This window comes from Eurosta solidaginis, unplaced genomic scaffold, assembly GCF_040869045.1.
Source record: "Eurosta solidaginis isolate ZX-2024a unplaced genomic scaffold, ASM4086904v1 ctg00001059.1, whole genome shotgun sequence".
NCBI lineage: Eukaryota > Metazoa > Arthropoda > Insecta > Diptera > Tephritidae > Eurosta > Eurosta solidaginis.
The window spans coordinates 776,558-803,426 of NW_027136903.1; the positions used below are offsets into that span (position 1 = coordinate 776,558).

General features: G+C 40.8%; 1 protein-coding gene across 1 annotated transcript in view; it reads left to right on the top strand.

The window, feature by feature from the left end:
• The window catches only part of LOC137235741 (uncharacterized), a 48,398-nt gene that overhangs the window by 11,524 nt on the left and 10,005 nt on the right, over nucleotides 1-26,869 (top strand). The window contains exons 2-3 of the mRNA XM_067758603.1: nucleotides 1,506-1,623; nucleotides 4,315-4,460. Coding sequence (XP_067614704.1) covers nucleotides 1,506-1,623; nucleotides 4,315-4,460 — 264 coding nt within the window. The remainder of the gene's footprint in view (nucleotides 1-1,505; nucleotides 1,624-4,314; nucleotides 4,461-26,869) is intronic.

Below are 26,869 nucleotides of genomic sequence, written 5' to 3' on the forward strand. Positions count from 1 at the left end.
TCTATATATCAAAATGATCTGGCCGAAAAAAGAAATCCATTTAGACATGTCCGTCCGCCCGTCCGTCCGTCCGTATGTCTCTCCGTGAACACGATAACTTGAGTAAATTTTGAGGTATCTTGATGAAATTTGGTATGTGGGTTCCTGGGCACTCATCTCAGATCGCTATTTAAAATGAATGAAATCGGACTATAACCACGCCCACTTTTTCGATATCAAAAATTTCGAAAAACCGAAAAACTGCGATAATTCGTTATCAAAGGCGGATAGAGCGATGAAACTTGGTGGGTGGATTGACCTTATGACAGCAGAATAGAAAATTAGTAAAATTTTGTACATTGGGCGTGGCACCGGCAACTTTTAAAAGAAGGTTATTTAAATATTTTGCAAGCTGTAATTTGGCAGTCGTTAAAGATATAATGATGAAATTTAGCAGGAACGCTACCCCTATTACTATATGTTTGCCAAATAAAAATTAACAAAATCGGATGACGAACACGCCCACTATAAAAAAAATGTTTAAAAGTCAAATTATAGTAAAAAATTTAATATCTTTAGTGTATATACGTAAATTATGTCAACATTCAACTCCAGTAATGATATGGTGCAACAAAATACAAAACTAAAAGAAAATTTCAAAACGGGCGTGGCTCCGCCCTTTTTCATTTAATTTGTCTAGAATACTTTTAATGCCATAAGTCGAACAAAAATTTACCAATCATTTTGAAATTTGGTATTGGCATGGATTCCATGACGATAACTGTTTTCTATGAAAATGGGCGAAATCGGTTGAAGACACGCCCTGTTTTTATACATAGTCGACCGTCCTTCCCTTCCGCTCGGCCGTTAACACGATAACTTGACCAAAAATCGATATATCTTTACTAAACTTAGTCCACGCACTTATCTGAACTCACTTTATCTTGGTATAGAAATGGCCGAAATACGACTATGACCACGCCCACTTTTTCGATATCGAAAATTACGAAAAATTCCATAATTCCATACCAAAATATGAATAAAGAGATGAAACATGGTAATTGGATTGGTTTATTATCGCAAAATATAACTTTAGAAAAAAACTTTGTAAAATGGGTGTGACACCTACAATATTAAGTAGAAGAAAATAAAAAAGTTCTGCAGGGCGAAATCAAAAGCCTTTGCAATCAGGGCAGGAATACTGTTCGTGGTATTACATATATAAATAAATTAGCGGCACCCGACAAATGATGTTCTGGGTTACCCTAGTCCACCTTTATGGCGATATCTCGAAAAGGCGTCCACCTATAGAACTAAGGCCCACTACGCTTTAAATAATCATGAACACCTTTCATTTGATACCCATGTCATACAAGCATTCCAGGGTTACCCTAGGTTCATTTTCCTACATGGTGATTTTACTTTATTTTGTCTCCAAAGCTCTCAGCTGAGTATGTAATATTCGGTTACACCCGAACTTAGCCTTCCTTACTTGTTTTTTAATTAATTTCATTTTTTTTTTTCAGTTCCCCTTTGTTAGTTTTAATTTTTTTGACATCATCATATTTGGTGGCCGGACAAGGTCGAAAGCCAGGTTCGTGTCGAACAGATATACAACAATTGCAAAGCGTCGACATAGATGATGTGAGTATGAAGTTTTATATACTTAAATAAATTAAGTGTCAGCTCTATGTATATAGCTAGGCCAATTTTATAGTACTATGCATAGACTATAAAGCCATTTTAAAAGCTTATCGTCGCTGCGTTAACGAAAACAGTTATGTGTTTTTCTTAAAATTTTTTTTATTGCATATTTTATTATCACTATATAGAGCCAACATTTCTGCATATGCAGTTTTTTTATATCTTTTTTGGTTTAGAAGTGAATGAAAACAACTATGTGCTCACAGTACTAGAAGTACTCTGAAAAACGGTTATGTACTTACTCACTAGCTTATAATTTTTTTGAATCGCTGGCGAAAGTGCTTTGATTTCAATGTAAAAAATAATTACAAACCATCTCGCTCCCCAAGGCAGCAGGTTCTATGAACCGGAGCGACTCCGGATTTTTCCCGACCAATTCAGTGTAACACCATTTAATTTGTTGCGTCCCTCCCTCAAATTGTCATCCTCCCAGCAGATCCTTGCAGCGTGACTGCGCAATATTCTCCTGCTCCGGGAGGGTATCGAACGCAATCCAGGACCTGTACCTGACCCCGGTGCAGAGAAATGGTTTTGCTGCGTTTGCCGGAAAATAATCTTTTTAGGACGGGCACACTCTTGTCAATGTGTCACGTGCAAGAGATGGTTGCATCGGACAGGATGTTCTGGGCTAGAGCCCAAAACCCGAAGCCCTCATAACTTTTATAAATTTGTCTCCTTGCTGATTACGCCCAAGGGAGTCCCGTAGTCTGCGTTCACTTCCTTCTAGCTGCCCCGCTTCTCAGCAAGCCATAACAAGTAACCACTGTTGCTCCGGCCCCACCAGCTCATACGATCGCTCCTCCCCCGATGGGTAAGGGGGTCAGAATATACCCGCGGTAGGTATGCCTGTCGTAAGAGGCGACTAAAATACCAGATTCAAGGGGTGTGTAGCGCAACCCTTCAGGTTCCCATCGCAATATATAGCTTCTCCAAACCCAATTGTTAACCTCACCTATCCGCGGCGAATCCTGTTTCACTAACAGGCGAGGCTCTGGCGACCCCAAGCTCCTCATGGAACTTGGGGGTGGGGAGGGAGGAGATGGTCTGAAGGTTTAATGTGGCGACATAAATCATTCCCGAGATGATCGGGCTAGCACCTTAATGGTGCTGTGGTACCGGAGCGTACCGGATCTGTATCCGGCAAAGGACCATCACATCGATAACTCTCCCCAAAGCCTTCGGGGAGCAACCCTATCGCTACAACAACAACAACATCGCTCCTCCTCATAACTACAATCTCCGTAATAGAGTCGGTAGCAATGCCGAGCATCAGCCCCCGCCCCCGTCTTCTTCTCCCCCTCTTTCCGGCACTAGTACTGGAGTAGGTCAGAGAAACAAATTCTTAGGTCCCTACCACCTTTTGCACCGTTTGCCAGCACAGAATATATATGGTTGCAACATTTGTCCAATGCAGCTCCTGCCTTGGACGATGCCACTTTCTTAGATGTTCTGGTCTCAGCGACGGCAATCCCCCGACGGGTTTTATCGCGCCATACTGCTAGGCCGCAAACCCAACTACATCGGGTACCCAAATGCTTACCCAGGGAAGTCTAGTCCCAAGGCCACAACAGCAATTGCGCCCTGGCCTCCCTCAACTCAGACGTACCCCCAGAGTGACGACGTTAACCCCGTTGCACTTCAAAATTCTGCAGTTAAACTGTTATGGGTTAACTGGGAAGATCACGGAGATATGTAGTTGATTTCATGAAGCGGCATAACATGCGCATTGCAGCGATCCAAGAGACCAAACATACAGCAAGATCTGCTGAGGACCTGCTCTGGACATAGCGTCCACAGAAGAGATCGCGAGAGCGAAAATGCAGGCGGTCTCGCGTTTATCACTCACCACACAGTGCAATATAATCTATTTAATCCCGACATCGGCATTACGCTACCGACTGTCTTACACCCTAAAATCTTGGGTGTGACGTTCGATCAGGATCTACATTTTGGATTGTACCGAAAATCCAGAGCCGTAATAAAATCGCCAAACCTCTTTCCGGCAGCACTTGGGGTAAAGACAAAGAAACACTCATTACTACTTACAAAGCAATTGGCCGGCCGGTTGCATGCTTCGCGCCCCGATATGGTCGCCAAGCCTAAAGGTTACTCACTGGAAGAAAATACAGGCCTGCCAAAATACTGCTCTCAGAACCGCTACGGCCTGTTTTCTTACGTCCCCAGAACACCACGTACACAATGAGGCGAGAGTACTCCCAAACAGTTCTGTTTCTGTTGAATACCCAGAAACCTGGGCAGCCCAACAGACATCTGATTGATGAAGCTACACCTCCCATGGGCTTAAGGGGTAATCTCCGTAATCATAATGAGGAATAACGGCAAAAATTGCATGTATTTCCCTACCGCCGAAAGCAAATTTGAATCATGTTTGAAAGCAGCTATGTGCTATAAAACGGCGCAAATATTTATCACGTCGTAATTGGTTAAAAATAATGATTTTTTCCTTCACACATCAATAACGTACTTTCCATAAAATATTTCAAAATACGACATTTGCAAAATTTTGCAAATGGACACCAGAAATAAGTGTTTTTGATCTCCTGAAAAGTTACTGAAAAACACATAGCTGTTTTTGGGAGCGCAGCGACGTTATGCTTTAATTATTTACAGTTCAAAGGTATCTGGTATATGCACCATGGAATGACCCTCGACGATCCTAGGGCTTTCCGCTGCCGAAGAATGAATTTCACGTATTTATATATAAACGCAGACGAAACGGGGTATAGAGCAGAAGCATTCAGAATACGTAATAGAGAGTAAGTATTTTTAATTGCAGGCAAAGCTTTTGGTTTTAGTTGAAAGTTATGTTGTCTTTTATGTTGTTGATTTTTCGATAGGGTGCAAAAGTGAAGACTTGTGTCAAAAGAAACTTTTCTCAAATACCAAGTGCATAGGTAAAATATTAGTTTCCCTTTTCGTTCTCAAAAAATAGCACTGAAGATGGCACAACACCGAACCCGGTTCGTTTTCAAATCAAATTTGACAAGGAATGATGGAAAATTGTTCCAATATACAGCAATTACTTGAATTGGAACCATTTCCCGCCATTCCGCGTCAAGTTTGGTACGGAGACAAACCGGTTTCGGCGTTGCGCCATCTTTAGTGCAATTTATCGAGAACGAAACAAGAAAAACAATTTGACTATAAAATTTGATTTTGAAAAAAATTTCTTTCAACCCAAATAACTACACTTTTCTTTATATTGGAACGAATTTCGGGGAAATTCCGCTTATTTCAAACTTTCTGCTAACGTTCGAATCGCTAAACTGTCGAAAAATTCACTGCAATTTTCAGTATTTCAAGCTGGTCTTTCTTTAGATTTTGGGAGTAGTACAATTATACTTCAATATCAAGTACTTAACAAAAGCGTGTTTAACTCAAACTGATTACTCGTTCGTCAGCTCGCGCTGCTTTTATTCTATCTATTGTCTCTTCCGCATATTTCTCCAAAGGTCTAGACGTTTCACCTTCTGCAACTGTTGTATCTCCTGCTTGGTTACCAGCTATATATGTACATGTATATTTGCAGTCAATGCTTTTCTACTGGTCATATGCGTGTGTATGTATGAGTAACTACTTCGGCGATGACTACATCTGTGTGTGTGGAATATCTCTTCGTCGCCTTTATGTACGCGTGTAAATGGATTAAATTGATGTGTTCGTGTACACAAGAGTGGCAGCTTGCTTTATTGTAGTTGTGCCTTTATTTACTAACAGTCTAGTTATGCTAACATTCGCCACACTGCCCTCCACCTAAGTCGGCTCGTCCCGATCTAAACACTGCCATCCTGTCCAAATGAACCACTTTCATTTTCTTTCGTGGTTAGTATGATGCAAACTACATCGTTGATTCGTTTTACAATTTTTATGGGCCTTCCTACTTACACTGTAATTTCGGAGACAAACCATTTTTTCGTTGTGGGTTGTATAACAGCACCAAATCTCCTTCCCGAAAGCCTTCTGAATTAATTGCTTTATCATATCTGGCTTTCATCTTGTCACTCATAATCTTGGTTCGTTGTCTTACAAGATCGTGTATTTCCTTCATCTCTTCCTCCAAGATGCCAGGGGATTTCTTGGTATTTCTCTCCGAATCGGCATTTATCCCAAACATCAAATCAGTTGACAGTCGAAGGTCATTGCCAGAAATTACCTTTGCGGGAGTTTGGCCCGTTGTTTCATGCACTGCCGATAGGTAAGCCATCAAGAATAATAATATGTATGTATCCCACTCTTTATGGAACTTGTCCACTACTTTCCTCAAGCGCTCCTCCAAGGTTCTATTGTATCGTTCCACCATACCGACGGGTTGAGGATGCAATACAACTGTATCCGTGTTTTTCGAATGCCCAATGTCTTACACATTTCTTGGAACACAGCTGCTTCAAAATTCCTGCCTTGGTCACAATATAAATCCATTGGTACACCTCCACCCCAATTATTTGCAAACACTTCTGATACTGTTTCAGCTTCTTGATTTGGGATTGAGTATACCTCTGGCCATTTGCTAAAGTAATCCATAACCACCAGTACATATTTGTTTCCGCTATTGCTAGTAGGAAATGGAACTGCGATATCCATAGCGATCCTTTCAAATGGTGCACCTGAGTTATATTGCTTCATCTGGCCACGACTTGGGGATTCGGGCCCCTTCGCTCTGCTGCAAACCTCGCAGTTGGCAATCCACTCCATGACCGACTGACGGCAAAGAACCCAATAGAATCTCTGCTTAATTTTCTCAAGCGTCTTCGTGATCCCCAGATGACCTCCACTTGGACCATTATGTAGCTCGTTGAGAACGTCAGGAATCCTTTTCCTGGGAACAACTACTAGTTTCCTCTTACATTGACCATCCTGTATCCAAACTGTTCCAATATGACTTCGCAATAGGACTCTCTGCTGACATCTCTTTATTTGGTTTTCGTTTCTTTCGAGCCCTCGCATAACATGTGACAGATCTGTATCTTCTTGCTGATACTTCCTTAGTTGTTCCATGGCCCATTCATCCGAACACATTATAGTCATAAGCCGGACATCTATGATGTTTTCCTTAGCCTCAGCTTTCGAACAGTGTTTGCATTCCAAATTACATGGTCTTCGTGACATTGCATCGCCATTCCCATGGGTACTACCTTTCCGATGCTCAATGTAAAAGTCATAGCTTTGTAGTCGCCCGATCCACCGTGCCAATTGACCTTGTGAATTACGGAACTGCAGGAGCCATTTCAACGCCATCTGTCCTGATTCGGAATCGCTTCCCGTAGAGGTACTTGTGAAAATGTTTAATGCACTCTACCAATGCCAGCAACTCTCTGCGTGTAACGCAATAGTTCTTCTCTGGTTTTCCAGTTCGTAGGCTGAAATCTCCTGTCCGTCGACTAGTTGTGATAAAACGCCTGCTATAGCATATTCACTGGCATCTGTATCTAGAATAAATGTTGCTCCTGCAATCGGATATGCCAACATTGGGGCAGTGCACAAACGCTCTTTCAATGTTTGGAGGGCCACATCTTGCTCCTTCTTCCATTCAGAAACTTTATTTTTATACTCAGTTGAGCAGAGCTCACAAAGTATATTAAGTTTGATTGGATAACGGTTGGTTGTACAGGTATAAAGGAATCGAGATAGATATAGACTTCCATATATCAAAATAATCAGGATCGAAAAAAAAATTTGATTGAGCCATGTCCGTCCGTCCGTCCGTTAACACGATAACTTGAGTAAATTTTGAGGTAAATTGATGAAATTTGGTATGTAGGTTCCTGAGCACTCATCTCAGATCGCTATTTAAAATGAACGAAATCGCACTATAACCACGCCCACTTTTTCGATATCAAAAATTTCGAAAAACCGAAAAAGTGCGATAATGCATTACCACAGAAAGCTAAAACGATGAAACTTATGACACAGAATAGAAAACTAGTAAAATTTTGGACAATGGGCGTGGCACCGCCCACTTTTAAAAGAAGGTAATTTAAAACTTTTGCAAGCTGTAATTTGGCAGTCGTTGAAGATATCATGATGAAATTTGGCAGGAACGTTACTCCTATTACTATATATACGCTTAATAAAAATTAGCAAAATCGGAGAAGGACCACGCCCACTTTTAAAAAAAAAATTTTTTTAAAGTAAAATTTTAACAAAAAATTTAATATCTTTACAGTATATAAGTAAATTATGTCAACATTCAACTCCAGTAATGATATGGTGCAACAAAATACAAAAATAAAAGAAAATTTCAAAATGGGCGTGGCTCCGCCCTTTTTCATTTAATTTGTCTATTTACCAATCCTTTTGAAATTTGGTAGGGGCATAGATAGTATGACGTTAACTGTTTTCTGTGAAAATCGGCGAAATCGGTTGAAGCCACGCCCAGTTTTTATACACAGTCGTCCGTATGTCCCTCCGCGTGGCCGTTAACATGATAACTTGATCACAAATCGACATATCTTTACTGAACTTAGTTCACGAACTTATCTGAACTCACTTTATCTTGGGAAAAAAAATGAACGAAATCCGACTATGACCACGGCCACTTTTTCGATATCGAAAATTACGAAAAATGAAAAAAATGCCATAATTCTATACCAAATACGAAAAGAGGGATGAAACATGGTAATTGGATTGGTTTATTGACGCGAAATATAACTTTAGAAAAAACTTTGTAAAATGGTTGTGACACCTACCATATTAAGTAGAAGAAAATGAAAAAGTTCTGCAGGGCGAAATAAAGAACCCTTGAAATCTTGGCAGGTATTACATATATAAATAAATTAGCGGTATCCAACAGATGATGTTCTGGGTCACCCTGGTCCACATTTTGGTCGATATCTGGAAAACGCCTTCACATATACAACTACCACCACTCCCTTTTAAAGCTCTCATTAATACCTTTCATTTGATACCCATATCGTTCAAACATATTCTAGAGTCACCCCTGGTCCACCTTTATGGCGATATTTCGAGACGGCGTCCACCTACAGAACTAAGGCCCACTCCCTTTTAAAATACTCATTAACACCTTTCGTTTGATACCCATATTGTACAAACAAATTCTAGGGTCACCCCTGGTCCACCTTTATGGAGATATCTCGAAACGGCGTCCACCTATGGAACTAAGGATTACTCCCTTTTAAAATACTCTTTAATGCTTTTCATTTGATACACATGTCATACAAACACATCCCAGGGTTTCCCTCGGTTCATTTTCCTACATGGTTATTTTCCCTTATGTTTTCACCATAGCTCTCAGCTGAGTATGTAATGTTCGGGTACACCCGAACTTAACCTTCCTTACTTGTTTCTTGTAAGCTCATGGAGGCTATGGGCTACGCTGGCAAATTTTGGTACAAATTGGCGGTAATATGTGCACAGCCAAAGGAAACTTCTCAATTCATGCAGGTTCTGTTGTCTTGGCCAATCCTTTACAGCCTCTATCTTTTCATTCGCAGTGTAGATGTATATGTCGTTACCACGTGACCCAAATAACTTACTTCCTTTTTAAACAGCGAACACTTTTTGGCACTTAGTTTCAGACCAGCGCCAGGTATTGTCTGGAAAACTTCCTCTAAGTTCTTAAGATGTTCTTTAAAGTTCTTTCCCAATTCGATATTGTCGTCTAAGTACACTAAACATGTTTTCTAATGGAGTCCTTTCAGTACCTGTGTAAAATATATTAAATTATTTATTTGAGTGGAGACACCATACATACCCCTAAATATTTAAACAAGATTATTTAAGGAGGTGGCACCCTTGAGTGCCGAATACCGAATCTTCTTTATTAATAAAAACTTCAGCGTATTTATACATAATTCTTATGCGCTACTTAGTTACTACATAAACATATACATATTTACTCTTAATTCTTACATTCTTACTAAGTCTAACAAAATAACAAAAGTCATGTAGCCAAGCGTATGCATACACATTCGTACACACATTCATAAGTTGCTTCAATGTACTTGCTGAAAGCGTGTGAAAATGTTGGAGTAGAGGAATACGCGGTGTCAGCAAATTCTTAGTTACAGACTAAACAACTTAGACACCGTGTGTGTTATGTGTGTAGATATGTATGCAGTCACTTTGGATACATTACACCTGATCCATAAATCTTTAAAAAGTAGCTGGTGCATTACATAGTCCAAAAGACTGTAAATTTCCAAAGACCAGCACCGACACTGAAGGCTGTTTTCTCCTTGTCTTCCTCCTTCACTTCCACTTGCCAGTAGCCGCTTTTAAAGTCCAGTGTGGAAAACCGTTTCGTACCAGAGAGCGACACCAGAGTGTCGTCAATTCTTGGCAATGGGTAGCTATACTTTTTCGTAACGTCATTCAACTTCCGGTAGTCCACGCAAAACCTCATTTTTCCATCCTTCTTCTTCACAAGTACCACCGGTGAGCTCAATCGACTAGCTGTCGCTTATTTCTTGTATGATTTGACTCACAACTTTCCCCTTCGCCAGTGAAAGACTACGAGGAGCTTGACGGCTCGGCCTCGCATCTCCAGTCCCAATTTGATGTTTCACAACATTGGTGCGGCCTGGATTGGAGCCATCTTGGTCAAATATATTTGCGTACTTTAGGAGCAGTTGATTTGCCTTATTCTGATAGTCTTCCTCTATACCCTCCGTCCATGCCGTGATGTCATTTGAAAGATCAATGTTGCTTGTTGAAACGTTTTGCTGGATCTATTCACAGTTAATAATTACATCAGCCTCTTGGCATCTTCCCAATATAGTATCAGTTTGAATGGTGACTTGAACTTATTGAGTACTCGTACCGGAATACGTCCATCTTGTTTAGTTGTACCCAGGGTTTTTCCTACAAGTATTTTCGTTGTTGATTTGTTTGCTGCCTCGACAGCCCACAATTTGTTTTTTCCACAATCTCCATCAATCTTTGCCCAAATGACCGCCTCCGATTTTGGTGGTATTTGCTGATTCTCCTCCACCAGCACTTGTTTACTGCTGTAGCCTTTTTCGTAGCTAAAATTAAGTGGCACATCCATGTTCTTATATCGCATCTTCTTGCTTTGCATGTCGATCTTGATGCCTTGGTCGATTAAGAATTCCACTCCAATTATGATTGCATCAACAATCTCTGCCACTAAAAAATTCTGTAGTACCGTGACGTTCCCAATTGCGACTTCACATGCTACTTCTCCTAGAACCTGGGTGTCTACTCCAGTGGCTGTAACCAATATTGCTCATTCAATGGTCTTATCTTCTCGTTGACTAAATCCGATCGAAAGATGGAATGAGATGCACTCGTTTCTACAGTCAGTAAACGTTCCTTTCCAACCACACGTCTCCCGATGGTGAGATTGCTGGACCTTCTTCCAATTTGCGAGATAGAGATTATGGGGCGTTCAATTGCCGCTGACTCGCTTTAGTTTAACGACTGAGTAAACTTGGAGATTTGCTCATCTCCTTCAGCTCTGCGTTTGCGGCCACCCACATTGTTGGAACTATTAGGACCGGTGCTGCGATGACGTAGAATGTGAGCTGGGTTGCCGCACTTGAAACATTTCATAACTCCGGCATTTTTTTGTTGTGATCTCTTCAGTGCTTCCAAAATTATGTCTATCCAATCTGGCTTTTCTACTTCCACGCGATGAGCTTTGTATGCGGGCTTACTCAAAAGTGACGCTGTTTCATGAGTCAGTGCATGGGATACAGTTTCAGCAAATGTTGGCTTTGGATTTGCGTATGTAGCTCGCTTCGTTTCCACGTCCCGTATGCCATTTATAAAGCTTTGGATTTTTACCCTCTCGATGTATTCCACGGTTGCGTCCACATTTGCTAAATGGGCCAGCCTTTCGACATCCGACGCAACTCCTGCAAAGTCTCATTCGTTTTTGGTAGCGGTTTTGCAACTCAATTTGGTATATCTGTTTCCTGTGCTAGCCTTCGTAACGTCTCACAATAGCGGCCATTAATGCTTCATAAGTCTGGTGTGAGATGTCAGCGTGCGACAACATCGCGAGCCTGCGATGGCTGGAAGAGGTGGTTCCAAACCTCCAAAGGCAAGGCACGATCGCGCGGTTTGAGGTGGTGGATAAAGCTCAAATCACAACGGTACCAAAAGTTAAGGTGTGGATACCATGCGTGGTGACGTCGGAGGATACACTTCGACTTCTGCAGAATCAGAATCCGAACATACCGACAAAGGATGGGGAGGTACTTACTGTATCTCGGCCTACGGGGGAAGATCAGTTCTACATCTTCCAAATAAACAAGCAGGCGGAGGATCACAAAATTTTATTTTAATTAAAAAATGCCTGCAGATATGGTTTTTGGATGCGCAGACGCAAGAAGACGTGCTATTGTGCGTGCGAATCGTAAAAATGCGATGGATCGGAGTTCAGAACAGGTCGACTTCATTTCGATCAGAATCGATTTGTTTGCCTAATAGATTTCTTGATAGAAGTTTTTAAAGAAAGATTTATTATGCCAATTTAACTCAAATTTAAACAAAACAAGTAAGGAAGGCTAAGTTCGGGTGTAACCGAACATTACATACTCAGTTGAGAGCTATGGAGACAAAATAAGGAAAATCACCATGTAGGAAAATGAACCTAGGGTAACCCTGGAATGTGGTTGTATGACATGTGTATCAAATGGAAGGTATTAAAGAGTATTTTAAGAGAGAGTAGGCCATAGTTCTATGGATGGACGCCATTTAAGGATATCGCCATAAAGGTGGACCAAGGCTGACTCTAGAATTTGTTTGTACGATATGGGTATCAAATGAAAGGTGTTACTGAGCATTTTAAGAGGGAGCAGGCCTTAGGTCTATCGGTGAACCCTTTTCGAGATATCGCCATTAAGGTGGGCCAGGGGTGACTCTAGAATGTGTTTGTACGATATGGGTATCAAATGAAAGGTGGTAATGAGTATTTTAAAAGGGAATGGGCTTTAGTTCTATAGGTGAACGCCTTTTCGAGAAATCGCCATAAAGGTGGACCAGGGGTGAGTCTAGAATATGTTTGTACGATATGGGTATCAAATGAAAGGTGTTAATAAGTATTTTCAAAGGGAGTAATCCTTAGTTCCATAGGTGGACGCCGTTTCGAGATATCGCCATAAAGGTGGACCAGGGGTGACTCCAGAATGTGTTTGTACGATATGGGAATCAAATGAAAGGTGTTACTGAGAATTTTAAGAGGGAGTGGGCATTAGGTCTATAAGTGGACGCCTTTTCGAGATGGCGCCATTAGGGTGGGCCAGGGGTGACTCTAGAATGTTTGTACGATATGGGTATCAAACGAAAGGTGTTACTGAGCATTTTAAGAGGGAGTGGGCATTAGGTCTATGGGTGGACGCCTTTTCGAGATATCGCCATTAGGGTGGGCCAGGGGTGACTCTAGAATGTGTTTGTACGATATGGGTATCAAACGAAAGGTGTTACTGAGCATTTTAAGAGGGAGTGGGCATTAGGTCTATAGGTGGACGCCTTTTCGAGATATCGCCATTAGGGTGGGCCAGGGGTGACTCTAGAATGTTTGTACGATATGGGTATCAAACGAAAGGTGTTACTGAGCATTTTAAAAGGGAGTGGGCATTAGGTCTATAGGTGGACGCCTTTTCGAGATATCGCCATTAGGGTGGGCCAGGGGTGACTCTAGAATGTGTTTGTACGATATGGGTATCAAACGAAAGGTGTTACTGAGCATTTTAAGAGGGAGTGGGCATTAGGTCTATAGGTGGACGCCTTTTCGAGATATCGCCATTAGGGTGGGCCAGGGGTGACTCTAGAATGTTTGTACGATATGGGTATCAAACGAAAGGTGTTACTGAGCATTTTAAAAGGGAGTGGGCATTAGGTCTATAGGTGGACGCCTTTTCGAAATATCGCCATTAGGGTGGGCCAGGGGTGACTCTAGAATGTGTTTTTACGATATGGGTGTCAAATGAAAGGTGGTAATGAGTATTTTAAAAGGGAGTAATCCTTAGTTCTATAGGTGGAAGCCTTTTCAAGATATCGCCATAAAGGTGGACCAGGGGTGACACTAGAATGTTTGTACGATATGGGTATCAAACGAAAGGTGTTACTGAGCATTTTAAGAGGGAGTGGGCATTAGGTCTATGGGTGGACGCCTTTTCGAGATATCGCCATTAGGGTGGGCCAGGGGTGACTCTAGAATGTGTTTGTACGATATGGGTATCAAACGAAAGGTGTTACTGAGCATTTTAAGAGGGAGTGGGCATTAGGTCTATAGGTGGACGCCTTTTCGAGATATCGCCATTAGGGTGGGCCAGGGGTGACTCTAGAATGTTTGTACGATATGGGTATCAAACGAAAGGTGTTACTGAGCATTTTAAAAGGGAGTGGGCATTAGGTCTATAGGTGGACGCCTTTTCGAGATATCGCCATTAGGGTGGGCCAGGGGTGACTCTAGAATGTTTGTACGATATGGGTATCAAACGAAAGGTGTTGCTGAGCATTTTAAGTGGGAGTAGGCATTAGGCCCATAGGTGGACACCTTTTCGAGATATCGCCATTAGGGTGGGCCAGGGGTGACTCTAGAATGTTTGTACGATATGGGTATCAAACGAAAGGTGTTACTGAGCATTTTAGGAGGGAGTGGGCATTAGGTCTATAGGTGGACGCCTTTTCGAGATATCGCAATTAGGGTGGACCAGGGGTGACTCTAGAATGTTTGTACGATATGGGTATCAAACGAAAGGTGTTACTGAGTATTTTAAGAGGGAGTGGGCATTAGGTCTATAGGTGGACGCCTTTTTGAGATATCGCCATTAGGGTGGGCCAAGGGTGACTCTAGAATGTTTGTACGATATGGGTAAATAACGAAAGGTGTTACTGAGCATTTTAAGAGGGAGTGGGCATTAGGTCAATAGGTTGACGCCTTTTCGAGATATCGCCATTAGCGTAGGCCAGTGGTGACTCTAGAATGTGTTTGTACGATATGGATATCAAATTAAAGGTATTAATGAGGGTTTTAAAAGCGAGTGGCCCTTAGATGTATATGTGAAGGAGTTTTCGCGATATCGACCAAAATGTGGACCAGGTGATCCAGAAAATCATCTGTCGGGTACTGCTAATTTATTTATATATGCAATACCACTAACAGTATTCCTGCCAAGATTACAAACGCTGTTGATTTCGCCTTGTAGAACTTTTTCATTTTCTTCTACTTAATATGGTAGGTGTCACACCCATTTTACAAAGTTTTTCGAAAGTTATATTTTGCGTCAATAAACCAATCCAATTACCATGTTTCATCCCATTTTTCGTATTTGGTATAGAATTATGGCATTTTTTTCATTTTTCGTAATTTTCGATATCGATAAAGTGGGCGTGGTTATGGTCGGATTTCGGCCATTTTTTATACCAAGATAAAGTGAGTTTAGATAAGTACGTGGACTAAGTTTAGTAAAGATATATCGGTTTTTGCTCAAGTTATTGTGTTAACGGCCGAGAGGAAGGCCAGACGGTGGACTATGTATAAAAACTGGGCGTGGCTTCCACCGATTTCGTCCATTTTCACAGAAAACAGTTACCGTTATAGAATCTATGCCCGCACAAAATTTAAGAAGGATTGGTAAATTTTTGTTCGACTTATGGCATTAAAAGTATTCTAGACAAACTAAATGAAAATGGGCGGAGCCACGCCCATCTTGAAATTTTCTTTTATTTTTGTATTTTGTTGCATCATATCATTACTGGAATTGAATTATGACTTAATTTACTTATATACAGTAAAGATATTAAATTTTTTGTTAAAATTTGAATTTAAAAAAAAATTTTTAAAAAAGTGGGCGTGTTCGTCATCCAATTTTGCTAATTTTTATTTAGCACATATACAGTAACAGTAGTAACGTTCCTGCCAAATTTCATCATGATATCTTCAACGACTGCCAAATTACAGCTTGCAAAACTTTTAAATTACCTTCTTGTAAAAGTGGGCGGTGCCACGCCCATTGTCCAAAATCTTACTAATTTTCTATTCTGCGTCATAACGTCAACCCATCTACCAAGTTTCATCACTTTATCTGCCTTTGGGAATGAATTATCGCATTTTTTCTGTTTTTCGAAATTTTCGATATCGAAAAAATGGGCGTGGTTATAGTCCGATATCGTTCCTTTTAAATAGCGATCTGATATGAGTGCCCAGGAATCTACATACCAAATTTCATCAAGATACCTCAAAATTTACTCAAGTTATCGTGTTAACGGACAGACGGACGGACGGACATGGCTCAATCAAATTTTTTTTCGATACTGATGATTTTGATATATGGAAGTCTATATCTATCTCGATTCCTTTATACCTGTACAACCAACCGTTATCCAATCAAAGTTAATATACTCTGTGAGCTCTGCTCAACTGAGTATAAAAATACACACAACTCTTCCAAATAAAATGAAGAATTAAAAAAAAATTATTTGAAAGACAAATCTCGCAACATTTGTGTATAATCTGTCAATTAATTTTCATTCCGACTGCTCAGAGGCAATACTTTTCAAACCGATAATTTTTGGTCGGAATCGAAATTGAGAACACCAATCCATTTCGATCCCGAAAAAATTGATCGGAATCGGAATTCAGAACGCCTGATAAACAAAAACTGCTGATTAAACTGGTTACCGAATCGGAATGAAAACGATTCGAAATCGACTTCGAATCGATTTTTTACAATCGGAATTGAGAACACCAAATAGAAACCGAGTCGAAATCAATGTCGTTTTACTATTCAGAACAGGCCTGAATGTAATAATAGCAATGTAAATAAATGTTATGTTTAAAGACACAGCCCCACCACCCCCCCTCCTCCGTAGATCCGCGCCAGCCAAGGGGACGCAGTTATTTTATAATATAGGTAATGGTTTTTGATATGGGTTTTCAGTTTGGTCGTTAAAACAAACGTCTGGTAACACTACGGACTCATTCAGTCTATGTTATTTTAGAGATGCCATATATGTCTTCTGTTCTTCCAATTGTGCTTCAATCTTCGATGTTATGGATGTCTCCTACGAGATGCCATTGTCGACGTTTGTGCAGATATTGCAGCCAATATCGTCGATCCAGTGCCAAATTCACGAATGTGGATATTTGATGTTTTGTGAAAAAAGCGTTTCAAACCTTGAAGACATTGTTAAAAATAGAGATTTAATTAATACAGATTTAATTTTGTATATTTCAACCACCTTTGGGAGGTTTACTTTTGTAAACTACTAAGCAATTCTAATTGAAAAATGTTTATATTTTATTTTTTCAAAAAATGCACATTCGTTTTGGCTTTGCAAAATTTAACATATATAATATTTCGTTTGAACAAAAATGGCACATTCGTGACTTTGGCATTGTAACGACGATATATGATGACGCACTTATTTTTAGCACTGCTTCGTGTTCGACATCAATTTCAACTTCGTCATCGAATTTGGCATCAACCAGAGAGGATAGATAGAATAAGTGACGTCATTTCATACTTTTTGCGAAATTTATTTGTAATGTCCCATTTGAGGGGTAATTTCATGAGGTATTTTTGATTGTTTTAAAGAATTGTATTAATTAAGCAATTCATCCTCTTTCCAACAATCACAATATATATTAATATACACTTCTTAAAAATGTGTAGAAGCCAATTTTCTAATACCCGCCAATCAGTTACATCTACTATATATTTGTGAAAGTATGTCTGTATGTATGTTTGGACTTGCAGCCTAAACCGCAGAATGGAATCGAACGAAATTTTGCCATGACATACCCTGAGTGCGTCAATCTATGGTAGGCTATATAAAAATAGTTTTCGACAAGGGGGCGTGACACCTCCCATACAACTGGAATTTTTCGTAGTCAATATATCTGAAAGTATTAAGACTAGACGACTGAAATTAGGTGAGTGGTTATATGAGACCAATCCCTACCCCTCCAGAAAAGCTGGGTATAACGAAAAATAAAAATGTGTAGAAGCCAATTTTCTAATACCCGCCAATCAGGTACATTACAAATAAAAATTGAAATGACGTCTCTTATTCTATCTATCCTCTCTGACGATATCTTTGTCATTGTTGAAACTTGGCTGACTCCAGTTTTTTTTGATGGCTAATTCTTCGATCCCAATTTGTTAGTCGTTTTCCGTAAAGACAGGGATGCAGGAAAAACTGGGCGTTCGCGAGGTGGAGGTGTACTTATTGCAGTTCAACGCAAGTATAATACTTCCCGAATTCAGCTGGATAATAACGATTCGCTACTTGACCAGCTCTGTGTTAATGTTAGTGGCTCTACGTACTGCGGCTCTCTATTCGTAATGGCATCTTATATTCCGCCGAATAGTTCTGAAGATCTTTATAAAGCTCATGCTGACAATATTTCGTCTGTAGTTCTTAATAAGCCTTTGAGGCTTATTTTTTAGATAACATGCTAAGCTTAAACTTACTGCAAATCAATAACTTCACTAAAAGGCTTGACAGAATATTAGATCTTATATTCCTCAGTGATAATATTAATTTTAACATATCCGAATGCCATGCACCATTTGCTCCGTCGGATATGCATCATACTACTATTGTTCTTAAACTTGAGTTTTATGAGTTTTGTGTACCCTCTATAAATGATGATATCGCTTTTAATTTTGCACGGTGCGATATGTCTATCATTAACCATGTTTTCTCGGAAATTAACTGGGCTGATCTTTTTTCCTCCTCAGATGTTAGCATTTCCTATGAAATATTTATATCATAGCTTTTTGACCTATGTTTAAGGCATGTTCCAGTCTTTAACAAAGGGTTTAAAAAAATTGAGGAATTTGCGAAACAAATACTACAAAAAGTTTAGTCAGACCAAGAGTCTGTCCTTTTACGAGAAGTATCAGCAGTATATAAAGGAGTTTAATTGTTTGGATAAGTTTCTTTACAAAAAATATATTCTTAGCTTTCAGATAAACATTAAGTCCAATCCTAAAACATTTTGGAATTTTATTAAATCTAAAAGGACCTGCTCCTCGGTTCCTGCTTTTGTCTTTTACCAAGATAATGTAGCTAAAAATCCTAGTGCGGTATTGAACCTGTTTGCGGACTTTTTTAGTGCTAATTTTGCATGCTATAATGATGCCCCTTCTTTCTGATTTAAATTCTTCTCTGGATTTCGGTTCAATGTCCATCTCATGTGACGATATCTCAAGTGTTATTACTAAATTAAAGCAATCGGTCAAGACAGATTCTGATGGTCTCTTAAGTGCCTTGATTAAAGGTTGTCCGGCCTTAGTTTTGCCTCTTGAGATCCTGTTGACTTTAGTGCGGGGAGTTTGTTGATGCTTGGAAACTTGCATCGAAAACTCCTATCTACAAATCTGGAAATAAGAGTGATGTCTGTAACTACAGACCTATATCAAAGCTCACTACTGTTTCGAAGTTATTTGAATGTGTTTTAAAAGACAAGTTATACTTTTCAGTGAAGAGCCTAATTTGTGCCAAGTAGCATGGTTTTGGTGCGGGACGTTCGACGGTCACCAATCTAGTGGAGTTTAGTGAGTATTGTATATCTGCTTTTGCATCTGGATACCAGGTAGATTGTGCTTATTCTGACTTCTCCAAAGCTTTAGATAAGGTATCACTTATTCATAAACTTTCCTGTCTTGGTTTTCACTCAATTTTTCTGTAGTGGCTATAATCATATTTAATTAACTGATGGTGTATTGACTGTACTGATGGTGTATCATTCGATCCTTACGTTGCGACTTCCGGCGTTCCGCAAGTCAGTATTCTTGGACCCTTGGTCTTTGTCCTGTTCGTCAAGGACATCAGCGCTTGCTTTTCGTATGCTAGGTTTCTCTTGTATGGTGATGATCTTAAAGTTTTCTCCTATATAAAGTCTTCGCGTGATATTTTCGAACTTCAGTATGAAATTAATAGTCTCCATTCCTGGTGCGTTAGATTGCACCTCTATTTAAATATTAGTAAATGCTTTCACGTAACCTACTCTAAATTGACCTTTAAGTTTAATAGTTCATATACCATTGATAACAATCCAGTGCAGACTGTTGATAAAATCAAGGACCATGGTGTGGTTTATAATACCAAACTTTCTTTCAACAGCCATGTAAACTTTATCATAGCCAAATCGTATGCAATGCTTGGTTTTATTCGGCGCAATAGTTCCGAGTTCTCTGACCCGTATACACTTAAATTGCTCTACAATTCATTTGTACGATCTCATCTCGAGTACGCCACTATCATTTGGCGACCGTTCCAACAGTTTGCAATTAACAGGATTGAGCGAGTTCAAAAAGTTTTTCTTAAATACTGTCTGCGGTCGCTTAGATATACTAGCCCGCTTCCCGCATATAATGCTCGTTTACTTCTTTTAAATTTTTCAAACCTTTAGAAGCGAGAAGGTCTATTCTTTCTTTGACCTTTTATATTGCATCATCCTTGGGGATACAGATTGTGCTGCTCTTCTTAAGAAAATTTATTTTAATGTTCCCAGAAGAGAACTTAGAAGCTTTTACCCTTTTTATGGCATTAATAGTAAACGAATTATGAGTGAAATGCCCCAATTAATTACCCGCGCTGTGAGTGAAATTAATAAGATCGCATATTTTATCGAGCTTGATTTCTCTTTGTCGAAGAATGTTTTTATTAATTTATTAAAGTGTGTTTTTTAGTTATCAATACTTTTATATTAGTCTGTAAGTGCTAGTTTTTCATTGACTTGTTAAATTTTTGTATTTCTTAATTGTAGTCTGTTTTTTAATTGTATGAAAATTGTTAGTAGCCAGTAAGAATTTTGCTAATAGTATGCTGTATAATTTTTGAATTGGTAGTCTGCAAGAACTTGTGTTCGTTAACTTAATAAACAAATAAATCAATTCCACTTCTGACACCAATTCTATCGAATTTCGGTGAAATTCCGCTTATTCCAAACCTTCTGCTAACGTTCGAATGAGTAAACTGTTTAATAGTTCACTCCAATTTTTAGTATTGCAAACTGGTCTTTATTTTGATTACTTTGGGTGTAGTATAATTGTACTTCAATATGACTTACTTCACAAAAGCGTGTTTAAATCAAACTGAGTAAACATTCCTCAGCTTGCGCTGCTTTTATACTCTCTGTTGGCTCGTCCGTATATTTCTCCAAAGGTCTTGACGTTTAACCTTCTAGAAATGTTGGATCTCCTGGATAGTTACCACATATATAGACGTATATTTGTAGTTAATGCCTTTCTACTGGCCATATGCGTGTGTATGTGCGAGTAACTACTTCGGCGATGACTACATCTGTGTGTGTGAGATATCTCTTCGTCGCCTTTTATGTACGTGTGTAAATGGATTAAATAGATGTGTTCGGGTACATAAGAGTGGCAGCTTGCATTACTGTTGTTGAGCCTTTATTTACTAACAGCTTAGTGATGCTAAAAATCGCCACAATATTATGATGTGATTATGATATAGATATGGCCCGATTTTCATTGCGTAGCGGAGAGGGATGAGAGCTGAGTTCAGTATGCTCTACACTGCAACTTTAAAAACAATTGCTGCCAAGTGTTTGCCTGCATAGATGATCTAGACATGCTGGTTAGGGGTAAATTGCGTGTAAAATAAAAAATTGAGCCAAAAATCAGCCAAACAAACATTGGACTGAAGAACTGGTCTACCAAAATGATTGCTCTCAACAAGGCTCAAGCAGCCCTGGTGATTAGGTTTCCGATAATATTCATTAGGGATCTGACGAACACTCAAAACCTCTTCGTGTTGAGGCTGCATTGAGGACGATGATATTAAATCATGCTGTCGATACATTCTTTAAGGGTTCGCCGCTAGGTTATGGTATTTTGTTCTAATTTAGTCAGATCTCCGGAGGATATATCGATGATCTAATTTAGGGGTATTTGAAAACACATCCTCGCCACGAATAAGTTCTACAAGTGGAAAGTGGGGGGCAGGCAAGGGGAGCATTTGCACCGGGCGCTACACACAGGGGCGCCAAATGGTTCGCAAAGCAGAACTTCCTGGATAATTTGTATTTTTATTATAACTGATTTCTGGAAAATACTGATTTCTGGAAAAAATTTTCTATACAAAAAAATGCATGCATATATCCGGAATACTTGCGACAGGTTCTGGAATAATTGAAAGCATATATGATTTTTCTCACGTTCAACGTTACGATGTCAAACGTGAATATGATACACGATGCAGCGCCAGAATACAAGCGCTTAGCGTTATCCTCGATGGGCTAGAGAATGTAGTAGAACACATAGAACAGTTTGCAGATTAGCACATAACAAGTGACACCAGATGCGAAGCTACAATCCTTTCCAAAATAAACTAAATTTTAGTTTCATAACATTAGTTTGTTTCTGGTATGAAATCTTAAGGAGGATTGATCGTGTGCAGCTCAGATTACAAGATCCGGGGATGAATTTTAGAGAAGGAAGCGTACATTATCTTAATCATTAGCGACTGAACTATCCGAAATTCGAGACACTTTCTGTGAAGAAGTAATAGAAAAAGCGAAGTCTCTTTTTGAAAAATGCGATATTGATATAGTAAAACGTGTAAGAAGGCGCCGCAAAATGCCTGGAGAATCGGCTAGAGATGTTGGTCTTTCCGCAGAATGTGAAATTTCTCGCATAATTAAAAGTGTTCTCGATCGTCTCCAAAAAGAAATACGTACAAGATTTACACGGCTTAGTTTGCTTAATTAATTGGCGCTTAACCGTTAAAACGTTTATGGCCGTCCAACAAGGTGCGCCAGTCGCTTTTCCTCTCTGCCAACCGTCGCCAATTGGTCAAACCAAGGAAGTATAATTGTTTTCCACCCGATCCTTAAAGCGGAATGGGGCCACCCTCTACCTCTGCTTCCATAGGCTGGTTCCGATAGAAACACTTTCTTGGCCGGAGCGTAATCTTTCATTCGCATAACGTGGCCTAACCAGCGCAGCCGCTGCCTTTTAATTCGCTGGACTATGTTGATGTCTGCGCAGAGCTCGTACAGCTCATCGTTAAATCTTCTTCGGTACTCGCCATCGCAAAGGCGTAGAGGTCCATAAATCTTTCGCAGAACTTTTCTCTCGAACACTCCCAGAGCCGCTTCATCTCCATATAGCAGGACGGGTACGATAAGTGACTTCTATAGTTTGATTTTCCTTTGCCGAGAGAGGACTTTACTTTTCAATTGCCTATCTAGTTAAAAGTAGCATTTATTGGCAAGAGTGATTCTTCGCCTGATTTCAGAGCTGATGTTGTTGCTAGTGTTGATTCTGGTTCCCAAATAAACGAAGTCTTTTACTCTTTCGAAATTATGACTGGCAACAGTAGCGTGGTTGCCAAGGTGCATATGCGCTGACTCTTTGCTCGATGACAGAAGGTACTTCGTTTTGTTCTCTTCACCATCAAACCCGTCTTTACCGCTTCTTTTTCAAGTTTGGAGTCAGCAGAACTAACGGCGCGGGTATTTAGGCCGATGATATCAATGTCATCAGCATATGCCAATAATTGCACGTTTTTATAGAATATAGCCTTTACCCGCGGCCCCCTCCGCAAGGAGAAAATGAAATATATGGGCTATTCACGTTAGCCTGCTTATCAAGTTATCGGTTTAAACAATTTTTTCTGTCTAATGCATTTTATTTTTGTAATGGAGTAAAAAAAAATATCTAAATGTGCTAATAACGTGATAGGATCCCCAAAGAATCCCGAAATTATCCAGAAAAAGCCACGAAATGACCCGACGATATCGCGGACGGATCCCGAAAGCCGTCCAGAAATGCCCCGGAAGGGTTCCAAAAGTTCCCGGAATATTCCCAAAAAACCCGAAATGACGACACGATTCTAGACTTATCCAGAGAACCACACAGAAATGATCCCTGAAGGGTACCAAAATTACCCCGAAATAGTCCCGGAAAAGTTCCGAAATGACCCTGACGGGCTCACGGACGGATCTCAAAAACCATTCAGAAAATATCCAGGAAGGGTTCCTAAATTATCCTGACATAGTCCAGAAAAAGTTCCGAAATGACCCCGAGGGGATCCACGACGGATCGCGAAAACCATCCAGAAATGATGCCGAAATGGTCCCCAAATGATCCGAAATAGTCCGGAAATGACCCCGACGGGATCCCGAAAACTATCCAGAAATGATCCCGGAAGGGTCGTAAAACTATCCCGAAAAAGTAACAAATATATCTCGAAATGACTCCTACCGCATCACGGTCGGATCCAGAAATGACCTCGGAAGGGTCCCCAAATGATCCCAAAATGGTCCCGAAATGACACTGATGGACCCGGCAAACCATCATGAAATGATGCCGGAGGGGCCCCCAAATGATCTCGAAATAATACAGAAAAGGTCATGAAATGACCCCTAAGGGGTTCCCAAATGATCCCGAAGAAGTTCCGAAATTACCCCGATGGGTTCCCGTACAGATCCCGAAAACTATCCAGAAATGATGCCGGACAGGTCCTCAAATAATCCCCCTAACAATCCCGAGATGACCCTGACGGGATCCCGGACGGATCCCGAAAACCATCCAGAAATGATGCCGGTAGGTACCACAAATGATCCTGAATAGTCCCGAAATGGCTCCGTCCGGATCCCAACTATCCAGAAATGATGCCGGAAAGGTCCGCAAATGATCCCCTAATAGTCCCGAAATGACCCTGATGGGATCCCGGACGGATCCCGAAAACCATCCAGAAATGATACCGAAAGGGTCCCCTAATGATCCCGTATTAGTCGCGAAAAAGTCCCGAAATGACCCCGACGAGATCCTGGTCGAATCCCGAAAACCATCCAGACATGATGGCGGAAGGGACCAAAAATGATCCCGAAAAGTTCCTCAAAAGACCCCGACGGGATCCCGGACGGATCCCGAAAACTATCCAGAAATGATGTCGGAAAGGTCCTTAAATGATCCCCTAATAATCCCGAATTCCCCGACGGATCCCGGAAACCATTCAGAAATGATGCCGGAAAGGTTCCCAAATGATCCCTAAATAGTCCCTTAATGACCCTGACGGAATCCCGAAAACCATCTAGAAATGATGCCCGAAATTACCCCAAATGATCCCGAAAAAGTCCTGAAATTATCCCGACGGTATCCCGGACGGATCCCGAAAACCATCCAGAAATGGTACCGAAAGGGTCCCCTAATGATCCCGTATTAGTCGAGAAAAAGTCCCGAAATGAACCCGACGGGATACCGCTCGAATCCCAAAAACGATCCAGAAATGATGCCGGAAGGGACCCCAAATGATCCCGAAATGACCCCGACGGGATCCCGGACGGATACCGTAAACCATCCAGAAATGATGCCGGTAGGTACCACAAATGATCCTGAATAGTCCCGAAATGGCTCCGTCCGGATCCCAACTATCCAGAAATGATGCCGGAAAGGTCCGCAAATGATCCCCTAATAGTCCCGAAATGACCCTGACGGGACCCCGGACGGATCCCGAAAACCATCCAGAAATGATGCCGGTAGGTATCCCAAATGTTCCCGAAATAGTCCCGAAATGACCCCGTCGGGATCCCGGTCGGATCCCGAAAACTATCCAGAAATGATGCCCGAAGGTACTCCAAATGATCCCGAAAAAGTCCTGAAATGACTCCGACTGGATCCCGGAAACCCTACAGAAATGATGCCGGAAGGGACCCTAAATGATTCCGAAAAAGTTCCGAAATGACCCCGACGGGATCCCGGACGGATCCCGAAAACCATCCAGAAATGATGCCGAAGAGGACCTCAAATGATCCCGAAAAAGTCCCGAAATGACCCCGACGGGATCCCGGACGGATACCGAAAACCATCCAGAAATGATGCCGGTAGGTACCCCAAATGATCCCGAAATAGTCCTGAAATTACCCCGACTGGATCCCGAAAACCCTACAGAAATGATGCCGGAAGGGACCCTAAATGATTCCGAATAAGTCCCGAAATGACCCCGAAAACCATCCAGAAATGATGCCGCAAGGGTACGCAAACGATCCCGAAAATACCCCGACGGGATGCCGGACGGATCCCGAAACCCATATAGAAATGATGCCGGAAGGGTCCCCTAATGATCGCAACATGATCCTGAGTCCCGAAAATAACCCCGACGGGATCCAGGACGGATCCCGAAAACTATACAGAAATTATCGCAGAAGGGTCCCGAAAACCATCCAGAAATGATCCCGGAAGGGTCTCGATATGACCCTAACGGGATTACAAATAAGGTGAAGCTAATTATAAAACCATGTTAAAAGGGCAGCAGGCGCGTTGGAGCGAATGAAAAGTTACAAAGGAACAAACAGGTAAAGCTAATAAAAGCGTGCTAATAAAAACAATTGATGGAGGGCGGATGGCGGAAGGAGACGGAGAGCACCACCGATCGTTTTTCCAAATTGTTTAGATCTCGATTTGTATGAGCCAGATACCAAAATTATACATTTAGGGGAACATTTATATTGAGTTATAACAATTTATAAATTTTACACCATAAGGGGGAGAAGGAGGGTGGGGGGGGGGGGGGGGGGGCGGAGGGTGTCACTGCTCATTTTCTAAGCCCTCGACTTATTTGACGTATTGAGTTTGTAATATTGGTGAAGGTCAGTAAAGGTAAAGTTATATGTAAAAATTATTAAAAAGTAATTTTTCGAAGGGGTCGGGGGACCCCCACCCCCCTTTCCATCTTCGAAAAAAATTTCGCTAGTAGACTATTGTCTGTGTCCCAAATTTCATCAAAATATAATAATTTAATTATAACTGTTCCTAGGGGGCGGAGACCTCCCCCATTTGAAAAAATATATAGCTTATAGATCCTTCTAGACTATTGGCTGTATGTGTGCAAAATTTCATCCAAATCCGTCCAGCCGTTCTTGCGTGATTGAGGCACAAAGACAAACATCTGGACATCCAAACATCAAAACTTTCCCATTTATAATATACTAGCCTTTACCCGCGGCCCCGTCCGCAAGGAGAAAATGAAATATATGGGCTATTCACGTTAGCCTGCTTATCAAGTTATCTGTTTAAACAAAATTTTCTGTCTAATGCATTTTATTTTTGTAATTGAGTAAAAAAAAAAGAACTAAATGAGCTGATATCCTTATAGGATCCCCAAATGATCCCGAAGTTATCCAGAAAAAGCCACGAAATGATCCCGACGCTATCGCGGACGGTTTCTGAAAACCATCCAGAAATACCCCGGAAGG